The sequence below is a fragment of the Crocodylus porosus genome, unplaced genomic scaffold (genome assembly GCF_001723895.1).
Source record: "Crocodylus porosus isolate Cpor-Errol unplaced genomic scaffold, CroPor_comp1, whole genome shotgun sequence".
In the NCBI taxonomy this organism is placed as follows: domain Eukaryota; kingdom Metazoa; phylum Chordata; order Crocodylia; family Crocodylidae; genus Crocodylus; species Crocodylus porosus.
The window spans coordinates 15,494,383-15,505,734 of NW_017728923.1; the positions used below are offsets into that span (position 1 = coordinate 15,494,383).

Sequence of the window (11,352 nt, forward strand, 5' to 3'; positions counted from 1 at the left end):
AGTGGTGCAGGCTCCAAGCCTGGGGATTTTTAAAAGGAAGTTAGATGAGCACCTTGCAGGGGTCATCTGACCCCGGTGCTCTTTCCTGCTCAGGCAGGGGGTCGGACTAGATGATCTACCTAGGTCCCTTCCGACTCTAGCTACTATGAAACTATGAAACTATGAATCTAGGGGTCTTTTTTATCTTGACAATTGAACAAATTAAGATTGTCAATGTTTAGACTTTGATTTAAATGATACACCATATCTGGGGTTCTAGAAATACTCTATATGCTGGTTTTGTAGTTTGTATTAGAAGTGGAAGTTGTATTTGGAAGTAAATGTGTCAACTTGATTGCCATATTGCATGTTAAACATGAAATTATTTCTACAGATTAAACCCATGAATGTAGAGTACTTGATGATGGATGCCTCCATTCTGCTGCCTCCAACGGGGACACCACTAACTGGTATTGATTTTGTGAAAAGACTGCCATGTGGAGATGTAGAAAGAACACGAAGAGTGAGTAAGCCTATCTTTCCCCCATATTGAAATAGTACAGAAGACCTTTCTGAAGAATTGTCAGCCTTCACCTTTCATGGACAAATTTTTTTTACATGAAAAACAAATTAAACAGTTAAAATTATTATTGTTCTTGCACACCTGAAGTATTTTGCTACAAATAAATTGGCCTAGAAATAGCATTGTAAGATTCAAGATGGAGAAAATCTCATCTCTGTATCAGTTCATACCCTTCCCAGTGCACAAATATTTTTAATGCTGTATGTCTTGTACTTGGCAGACCCAGGAATCCAGAAAGCAGGCAGGCTATTTAGCGTCCAGTACCCCTACTCGCAGGAATGGGCCCGGCTGTCAGTGGCCTAATGAACTCCAGCTGGTCCCATTTACCTGGGAGGGCATGGCTGCTTACATATTCATTGCCCGTCTGCCTATTCAACAGAACTTGCCTTATCTGAATCCTGGCTCCTAGCTCCAGCTTGAATCCTGACAGCCAGCTACTTTCTTCTGACTCCAGGCCAGATGCTTGGATCATGGCTTTAGTCCAGTGATTACCCTTACAGACAGCTGCTTGCTCTGGACCCTGTTGGCTTGTGACTGGTTTGGATCCCTGTTTCCTGCTCCTGACTTCTCTGCCTTGTGGCTACATCTGAGTGATCACCTATGTCCCAGTCCCTTACAGATGTCAGCCTCCTGACTCGCATGCTCTTGGTCATAGGAAATTAGGGCTAGGAGAGACCTTGCACGGTCATCTAGTCTAACTCCTTGTTCAGGGCAGGATTGTCCCCGATTTAATCATCCCAGCCAAGTGTCTATCCAGTCTACTCTTGAAAATTTCTGGGGATGGAGATTCCACTGCTTTTGTAGGTAACCTGAGACCACCCTCACTCAGAAAGTTCCTCTTAATCTCCTTTCCTTTGTTGCAACTTGAAGCTATTGCTAACAGTCCTGTCCCCTGTGGCCACAGAGAACACCCCGTCTTCATGCTTTCTATAATCACCCTTCAGGTATTTCAAGACTTACCAGATTTCCCTCCTGACTTATGACTCTAGTTTGAACCCTTGCTTCTTGACGTTACTAGCTCATGACACTTCAGTGCAGTGATTCTCAGCCAGGGTGCTGGAGTATCCAAGGTGCTTTCAGGTACTTTGAAGGGTGCCATGAGCTATGAAGAGATAAGCAGATAAGCATGGGCTAAGACTTTTCCCTTCCTGGATGATTTCCCCACTGCCCAGCCTCTCTGGAAGGAGGTAAGCGCTGTAATACATAAACTAATTCTTGAAATTGGGTGCCACTGAATTCACAAAAGTTATGGGTGACACCTGGAGTCCAGTGGAGGATGGCTGGAGTTCAGTGAGGGGGGGTCCCTTGAGTCCTAGAAGGTTGAGAACCACTGCTTTTAATGTCAGGCCCCAACCTCCCATATCTTGGTTTTTGCCTGATAATAAGTTGGACTCAGAGAATTGGGCTTTCACTATTTGACCTGGAAGCATCCAGTAACTAATGAATCTTTAAGATTTTTCCAATAATCTGTTTAAATCTTCTCTCCTTTGTTCATCTGTAATTATCTTATACTGAAATCAATCCTGTTGTTGTTTGCATTGCAGTAGTTGCTTGAAGCTCTCTTGTACTAGACACTGTTCATAGATATAGCAAAAAACAGCCCTATAGGCTTCAGTTGTCAGGAAGCAAAGTCAGAGTCAGGGTCAGTTTCTGATGATGCGAGAACAAGAGGAAGGAGAATCTTAAGAATGGTATATAGTAGGAAATGACAAGATCTGGGTGTTACAGGAAAAGCTGAGGCAAATACGACAATTGGATTTCTCGCAGGGAAATTATTAGATTTCATATGTTAGGTTAATGAGACCATCCACAAGGAGCTCTGAGGCAAAGAAAAAGGATTAGATTTGCAGTTATTTTTGCATCATGGACATGAGATAACAGGTTGAATGAATATGATTATATGATGGAAAGTGGAATAAGAGGGGGAGAGTATTGAGTGACTGAGCTTGTTAAACTTCTCTCGGAACAAGTGAAAGGCAGGTTTGAAAACAGATAGGAGAATTGAGAGTTAACAGTCTTGAGTTCAGTCATGTTAAAATATCAGTGCGATTTAGAAGTGAGTAGAGAAATCAGAGGGTGAGATTGGAAGTAGGTGCCAGTGGGCGCATCTACACAAGATGCTAAAAGTGCAGTAGACTAACTCGACTGCATGATGGCACATCACGGCTAAAGCCGTGCTAATGCACAGTAGAATTATTCTACTGCACATTAGTGTCACCTAAAAAACGTGCCAATGTTATACAGGCATTAAACTTAATGCACTGGAATTATGGCACATTAATTCATGTGTAGATGTGCCCAGTGAATGGAGAAACACTACTCCTTAAGAAATAAGGTAAGGAAGGACAGAGGAAATTGTAGTAAAAAAAAGTCTGCATAATTTTAGGATTCCAAACAGATTTTTCATCCATATTTAAAAATGTTAATTAAGTTAAGGAAGCCTTTAAAGGTCCTCAGGGGAAATTTGTATGTTTTAATTAAAGCTGTTTTCATTCTACCAAAGATCACATTCATTAAAGTACTCTTCCTTCGAAAATCACAATTTGAGTGTCCTTTGGTACTAGGATTATAATATTGGGCTGTTGCCTTTGCAAGTGTGAATTGATCACGAAGCTAGAGAACCGCACTTTCCTACTTAATACTTGAGATCTTGTTAGATGTGTGTGCATTTTGGGGTCTGAAGTAAAACAGCCATTTCCAAGAATGTTATAAATATACTTTGGCTATCAATGCTGATTCTAAATATTTCATCTAAGTTTCATAGCAACATGGTTTGTATTTTATCACACATAACATTGAACAGTATCATTCTTAGAAAGCAAAAAAAAACCCACCCCAGTTTCCTAGAATTCAGTTTCCTCTGAGGTATTTGAGAATAATAATAAGCAATACTTCATTGAAATGTGTTAGCATTCTCTCTTAGTGTTATGCTACGAATATCAGCTAAATAAGAGATGAAAATGTTCAACAGCAGGTTTGTTAAATATCTTAAGGTTCTGCTGCACAATCTCTTTTCATAACAAATTAACATAATCTCTCTTGCTCTTTCCTGTACAATGTAGAGGGGTTAAAATTTCATACTTTCATAGTTAGTAGGGTCAGAAGGGATCTGAGCAAATCATCAAGTCCGACCACCTGCCATGGCAGGAAAGAGTGGCAGCAAGGTGATTGTCTAGCCTTGTCTTAAAGACCCCCAAGGTAGGAGCCAGCATTACTTCGCTTGGAAGTTGGTTCCAGATCCTAGCCCCCCTGACAGTGAAGTAGCACCTCCTGATATCTAACCTAAATCTACCCTCTGCCAGCTTGTGACCGTTATTCCTGGTCACTCCTGGGGGTGCTCGGGGGAACAGGGACTTCCCCAGTGCCTGCTGGTCCCCTCTGATGAGTTTGTAGCAGGCCACTAGATCCCCCCCCAGCCTTCTCTTGTGGAGGCTGAACAGGTTCAGGTCCCATAGTCTCTCCTTGTAGGGCCTGCCCTGCTGCCCCCTGATCATGCAAGTGGCCCTCCTTTGGACCCTCTCCATGTTGTCCACATCCCTCTTGAAGTGCGGCGCCCAGAACTGGACGCAGTACTCTAGCTGCAGCCTGACCAGTGTCACCTTCTTGGACCTGCTTGAGATGCACCTGTGGATGCATGACCAGGTGCGGCTGGTCTTCCTGACCACATCCCCACACTGCCGGCCCATGTTTATTTTGGCATCAGTAGTGATTCCAAGATCCTTTTCCACCTCTGCACTACCAGAAGGGAGTTCCCCAGCCTGTAGGTATGCTGCTGGTTCTTCCTCCCCAGGTGCAGCACTTTACACTTGTCAGTGTTGAATCCCATCCTGTTCTCATCCGTCCACCCCTGTAACCTGTCAAGGTTGGATTGCAGCCTATTTCTCCCTTCTAGCATGCCCACATCCCCCCACATCTTAGTGTCATCAGCAATTTGAACAGGGTGCTATTTACCCCATCACCCAAGTCAATGATGAAGATGTTGAACAGTGCGGGCCCAAGGACCGAGCCCTGGGGGACCCCACTGTCCACATCCCTCCCAGTCGAAATTGACCCATTCACCACCACTCTCTGGGTGCGGCCCTCCAGCCAGTTGGCAACCCATTTGACTGCGTGGGTGTTGGCACCACAGTCCCCCCAGTTTTTTAATGAGAACAGGGTGAGAGACGGTGTTGAAGGCCTTTCAAAAGTCCAGAAAGACTATGTCCACTGCTACCCCTGCATATAAGGATTTGGTGACCTGATCATAGAAGGCCACCAGGTTGGTCTGACAGGACCTGCCTCTAATGAACCCGTGTTGGATGCCCTGAAGTATAATCTCCTCTGCTGGCCCCTCATGGATATGTGCCAAAAAGCTTACCCAAGATCGAGGTAAGACTAACTGGCCTATAGTTTCACTGGTCCTCCTTCCTCCCTTTTTTGAAGATGGGAACCATGTTGGCCAGTCCTCTGACACCACACCAGAGCACCACGAATGCCATGCCGGGGGTCCCGCAATGACCTCAGCTAATTTCTTCTTCGCTCTGGGATGGAGATCGTCCAGGCCAGCTGATTTTAAATACATCCAGTTTCTCCAGAATTTCCCTGACTCTTGGCCTAGGTGTGCCTCCCCTTGTGCCTGAGGGGGCCCCAGTGGGGGTGCTGATTAGGTCCCTGCTCAGGAAAATGGGGGCAAAGAAGTTGCTAAATAGGTTAGCTTTGTCGTCTTGTGTAACAACCAGATTTCCTAGCGTGTCTTGCAGGGGTCCCACATTACCCTTTACCTTCTTTTTGCCCCCTATGTATTTAAAAAAGGACTTCTTGTTGTCCTTGATCTGGGAAGCTAGTCCCAGTTCCATCTCCACCTTGGCCTTCCTGTCTGCTCCCCTGCATCCCCAAGCAACCGTGGTATTGTCCTCCCTGGTGATGGCCCCTCTCTTCCATTGGGTGTGTGCCTCCCTTTTAGCTAGGAAACATTCTCAGATGCTTTTGGTGAGCCATGGAGGCTTTTGCACCCTCCTACTCCCTTTGATCTGTTTTGGGATTACCTCCCTTTGGGCTTGGAGGATTATCTCCTTAAGGAGTGACCACTCTTCTTGGACACCTGGCTCCCCTCCCCTCCAGGACCTCAGTGCCTCCCCGGCTATTCTCCTTAGCTCATTGAAGTCCACCCTCCTGAAATCTAGGGCTGCCGCCTTGCTGCAGGCCTTTGCCACCTTGCAGTGGATGGTGAGTTCCAGCAGGCGATGATCACTGTCGCCCAGGTGGTTGAGCACCCGCAGGCCCCCTCACCAGGTGGTTGCCCGTGGCCAGCACCAGGTCCAACAAGGCGTCTCCCCTGGTGGGGCTGTGCACCTCCTGGGTTAGATGGAGGTCCTGCATTCTGGCTAGGAACCTACGTGAGCGGTCAGACCTGGCAGACTGCTCTTCCCAGCAGATGTCTAGAAAGTTCAGGCCACCCATGATGACCATATCCTTTGACCTAACTACCTCCGTGAGCTGACTCAAGAATTCCTGGTCTAGCTCTTCCCCTTGGTTGGGTAGTCTGTAGTAGACCCCCACCGTTAAATCTCTTTCCCCTCGACTCCCTTGTATTCCAACCTAAAGCACTTCGGTGTGCTCCTCCTCTGCCTCTGTGCTACTTGATGAGGATGTGTATTCCTCCTTAATGTAGAGTGCCACACCCCCGCTTTTCCTCCCTGTCCTGTCCCTCCTGTACAGCCTATAGCCCTTGATATTCACTGCCCAGTCGTGCGTTGGGTCCCACCACTTCTCAGTGAGTCCCACTATGTCTGGGTTGGTGTCAGCTAGCAAGAGGGTAAGTTCCTTCTGCTTATTTAAATTCTCCTTAAAGCCTGGACCTTCAGTTTGGGGTACCAGAATTTCAACTTCCAGGAACAGAATAATCAGTAGTATAGCTTCTCCTGATGGCTACTTTAAAGAACTTTTTTTCTTACATGTTGTTTTTGTTCAGTGTGGGCACTTGACTTTAGCTTTGCTTTGTTTGGTCTCCTCTTAGCTGAGGAATCGCCACAGTTTTTCAGAAACATCAGAAGTGAAATGAGGCTCTGCTGCTACAAGCCATTAAGGCTGAGGCTTGAGGCTTCGAGTCAGAGCCTTTTTCCTTCTGTGCTGGGCACAACTTTGCCATTGGAAGTCTCAAGCAGAAGCAAGGTTTTCTGAAGAGCTGAAGACTCTTGAGATGTATATTTTGCTCATTATGGATATGAATTGCTGTCTTATGAAGAAAATTGCAAGTAGGATATGAAAGATGGGGTTTAAAAACCTTTCTCCTTAATGTTCTCACCTGAAGAAGAGTTTTTATCTTGTACTGACGTGGCATTACAAAGCTCTGTGCCTGGCTCACTGCCCCTTTCCAATTCTGCAGCATATTTAGGCATCTTACACCTGAAACTCTTTCCAAGGTAAAGACAGTTATGTCTCTCTAGTTCTCAACCCATAGGTTCTCTCCCTGTCAGGAAAAATAAGCTTGATCTGAAAGCCAAAAAGGGTCTCTCCATTCCTCAGATGCTGACTCCATAAATATTCAAGACTGCTAACCAGCTTAGAAGAGGAGAAAGCAATGGAGCAGGCAGGCATTCTTTCAGGGCCATCTACAGCTTGCTTTTATCACTTGTTGCGCTAGAAAACCTTAGTGGCCAATTATTCTGGTTTCAAATTTAGGATCTATGAGTACAAAATAGATCTGCTTCAGTCTCAGTTTCTTTGGAGTTTAAAAAATAGCACAAGTTCCCTCCAACATGCTAATCCACCTGTAATGGAGTAATTTCTAAAATCCAAATACAGAAGAATCTGCAATCTTCTGGTCTTCTTGCCAAACCAGGTAGAGGCAGACACTTCTAGAGACCTATTCATAGCAATCCGTACATGTAGAGACCACTTTCAGAACTCATAAATGAATGGCAAGTCCCAAACGAAAAGTCGTATGTTAAATGGAATGAGCATTTCTGCCACTTCTCCCTCCCGCCCAACCCCCCCAAAAACAAACAAACTAGGAAGACAGCCTCCAGCTATTAATGGGAGTAGGTCAAGCGCATAAACTGGAAGTTCAGTTGGAAATGTGTTTTTACCAGGAAGCAGCCCCAGTTCACGGATATGGTTTAACTTATGACAAGATTTATATATATCCAAAATTATCAGACAAGCTCTCTTGCAAAAACATTTTTCCATGTTTCCACACAAACTTAACTCCCAATTCATTGGTGGTTTTTACAACCATCCAAAGAACCAAATGAGAACACATGCATTTCAACCCATTCAGCAAGGAAAGAAAAAGCTGGATGCTACTATGTATGGGCAAAAATGCTTCAGCTTTGCTGTGCACTAATTTTTGATGGTCAAGCCATAAATCTGAGCTACCAGTATCACCTTTTATTGCCTGATCCCTTTCTAAAAATAAGAAGAGGTGAGAGACTTTAACTTGAAGGCTAGTTAATGGTCAGCCATTCTTTTAAGAGTTGCATTTGGCTCTCTTGTAATGGCCCAGACAGCAGGCATATTAAGATGATACTGTCTTTGGCATGTCTAAAAAGAAATATAAGAGTTAACTATAGGGAATTAGGACATGATGCATTGAGTCAGTTTACGGTTTTTGTCAATGGTCCTTACTATGTACCAACTGTTTCAGAAGGAGGTGCAAGAAACATACTTGGGCATTTTTGATGCAACTTGCCACCAAAGGAATTTCTTTTTGTCCTTTGGGGAAAGAGACTTATTAAATCTCTTTCAAAACCAGAGGTCCTCCAGTCCAGGAAAAAATATTCCAAGCTGAGAAGAAATCTGATGCCTGTTAAGATAGTTCACGTGATATACAAAAAAGAGAGCTAAAGTAATCTTCCTTTTTCCTCTGCTGACTTTTGAAAGCAGTCTTAGCTTTATATGAAACCTCCATTGTACCTGTAGGAAAGACCAGGTATTCTGAAATTAGAGACCTAGTTATTTAGGTCTAGACTTGGACCACCTATAGTTAGGAATCTCAGTATGAGGAGAGAAGCATATATTAACAGGGTTTCCTCTACCCTCTGGGACAGAATTCAGCCAAGGATACTAATTGGGTAGTTTGTGGTGTGAATGGAAAGAAACTCACTGAATAGAAGAGGCATATTTTTGAGGCATTGACAAGCAAGTATCCAAAAATGACAAGCTACTGTGTTAAACAACTTATTTGTATTTTGGCTATGAATTTGGGAGGGCGATGCTGCAGTCTTTGGACAGAAGCTAATATGCTCTTCAAGTTCAAAGGGACAGTACAGCTTGCCAGGCAATTAAAATGGGATCAGCAACAATACAAACTCCTAAACAGTAACTTATCCTGAAATAGCTATAGTTCTTTCAGGGATCATCCTCTAGGTCTGTTTTCCCAGGGTATGGACACGCACAACACTTAGACTGGTTTAAATGCAGTTTAAACCCAAAGGGGGCAGATGTACATGCCTGTTAAACCAGTTTAAAGTTGCCAGTAACAGTTCAAAAAAGTGTACCTGGAAAATCAAGTCCTTTTTTGAAAAAACAGCATGAATACTGAATGTTCTGTGACTGGTTAGTCCTCCAAGCATCCCACATTGTGTTGCTCCTCACTACCTTCCTCTCCTTGCCCCCTGCTGTAATGGGCCACTCTATGCTGCCAGAACTCTGATTGTTCAGTAAAGTGCATCTTTCTAACAACCAGAATGCACCCTTACTCTCTACAGCCCTGGCCCTCATCGTGCCCCACAGCCCCTGGGAGCCCAACATGTAGGTCCAAGTACCCAGCCCCTTTCAGGCACCCAAAGTCTAAGGTCTTAATACAGAATTTCTAAGTTTTAGCATGCTACTGATTTTCATTGAACTTTTGTGTTCAGGAGAAAAAGAAAAGCAGAAAAGTGAAAATACCCCCAGCCATAGGTAACCCACTCCTGGATCTGCAAATCCTTCATTTCCACCCCCCAGCTTAGCTACTGCAAGCCATGCTGGGCTGAGTGCTCACTCCCACTGCTAAATAAGAACAAATCAAAACATTTCAGTGAATTTGAAATGCCTCCAACTGTTAAAACATTTGGGTGCCTTAAAGCTGCTAAAATTGGTATTCTAGGTAAAGTTGCACAAATTGGTTATTCTGTAGATTTGGGCCAGAACTTAGGTTTTGCCTTTTCCTATACGTTAGTTCTATCTTGAGCCATGTGTAGATGAAATGGGAGGTGTGTGTGCACAACACCTTAACCCAAGCTAAATGCTTTTGCACCGCTTTAATGGTGTCGGTGTTTGCATGCCTTGGTGGCGTTTTGCACATTTAAATGGTATGAGGTGCGGCAAACTAAAACTTTTCAAGGGAGTTTTAGTTTGTTGCACCTACAGCCGTGGAATGAAGGACCGGGCTCTGTGCAGCTCCGTGGTTCTGCAGGAAGCCCTGCATGCAGCCTGGCAGCAGCTCAGAAAAGCAGCTTCACCCAAGAAAAGCAGCGAGCCTGATCTTTTTTTTTTTTTCTTTCCCCATCCCGAGCTGCACAGGGGTGCCCGGTGCCTCCCTCTGTAGCTACAGTGCTCCCCAGGACTGCCCAAGCTGGGTGCCTGTGGGTGGGTGTCAGCTGGGGGGCAGGGAGGGAGGCGCTGCCTCAGAGGGAAGCATAAGAACACTCCCCTCCACCCCCCTGGCAGCCCAGGGACCACTCCACGTGCCAGCAGCTTGCCCTTCCCTCCCTGTTGGAGAGGCAGGTAAGTCAGTGGGATGTATGCATGACACAGAGGTAATCAGCCCTAAATTGAAGCAGTGCTTTTTTTAAAACTCACCACTTCAGTTTAGGGCCCCTGTTTCGTCTACACACTCCCTTGGAGGTTTAGTTTTGACATAGTTCTGATCTTGCCAGTTCTAATGGCTGCTATCACTTGCTAATGATGCAAGTGTAAATCATTCAGCATTTACACTTGCAACATTAGCATTTACACTTTTCAAAATAAGAGCAGAATGGAAGCTTCCTCAGAAACGGGACATTTGGTCTTGAGCAGGAGATACTGAAGCAACAAATATACAATTACTGTGATTTGAAACATTTGTTTTAGCAGTTAAACTCTTGAATTTATGAATTTGAAGAAAAAGTTCCTTGTTTCTGAGGCAAGGGTCAGAGCGAGTCACATCCCAAACACCATGTTCACAGCTTAAAAGACTCATTCAAGTTTGGATTTATTTATTTATTTATTTATTTATTATTCACTTATTAAAACCTTCCTGCATGTTTCACTGTCAACTGAGCATTCTCCTGCTTAACTGCAGCCTAACTGTTAATATTTTTGCGGAATTTTAGGGGGGATAATTTGAGTCATTTTTAGATATGCCATTATAAGTGAACTATGTAAATACTTTTCTTGGAAAGAGATGAGGTTTTCCATCATTTAATTCTTTAGAGATTATTAGTGGTTGTTGTATGTAAAGAAATTTAATTTGCAAATTAGAATTAAGCAATTCAGATTATATACTGACTGTATTGTAACTGCTGAAAATTAAAATAAATAACTTAGCCTTACAAGTTTTGGAGGAAAAAAACCACCTTTTCGTGTCCATATTCATGGTACTTATTGCTAAGGGTAGTCATATTGAGTTTAAGCTTTCTTCTGCTTGCATATACTTTAGAAAAAAGGGGCATAAGCACAGTCTTTTTTTCTTAACTAGATGATTATTTGGGACATTTTGGTTGAGTATTCTGACCTCCATGCTTTAATCCAAACAACAGCATGTAGAACAGTACCGGGGGACTGGAAGAGGGCCAACGTGGTCCCCATCTTCAAAAAAGGCAGGAAGGAGGACCTGGGAAACTATAGGC

At 44.0% G+C, this 11,352-nt stretch overlaps 1 protein-coding gene across 7 annotated transcripts in view; it reads left to right on the top strand.

Moving 5' to 3' along the window:
- CLEC16A (C-type lectin domain family 16 member A) overlaps window positions 1-11,352 on the top strand; it is a 170,178-nt gene that overhangs the window by 73,793 nt on the left and 85,033 nt on the right. For all 7 annotated transcript variants that reach the window (XM_019540107.1, XM_019540105.1, XM_019540112.1 and 4 more), the window contains exon 17: window positions 374-502. In XM_019540107.1, the coding sequence (XP_019395652.1) occupies window positions 374-502 (129 nt within the window). The remainder of the gene's footprint in view (window positions 1-373; window positions 503-11,352) is intronic.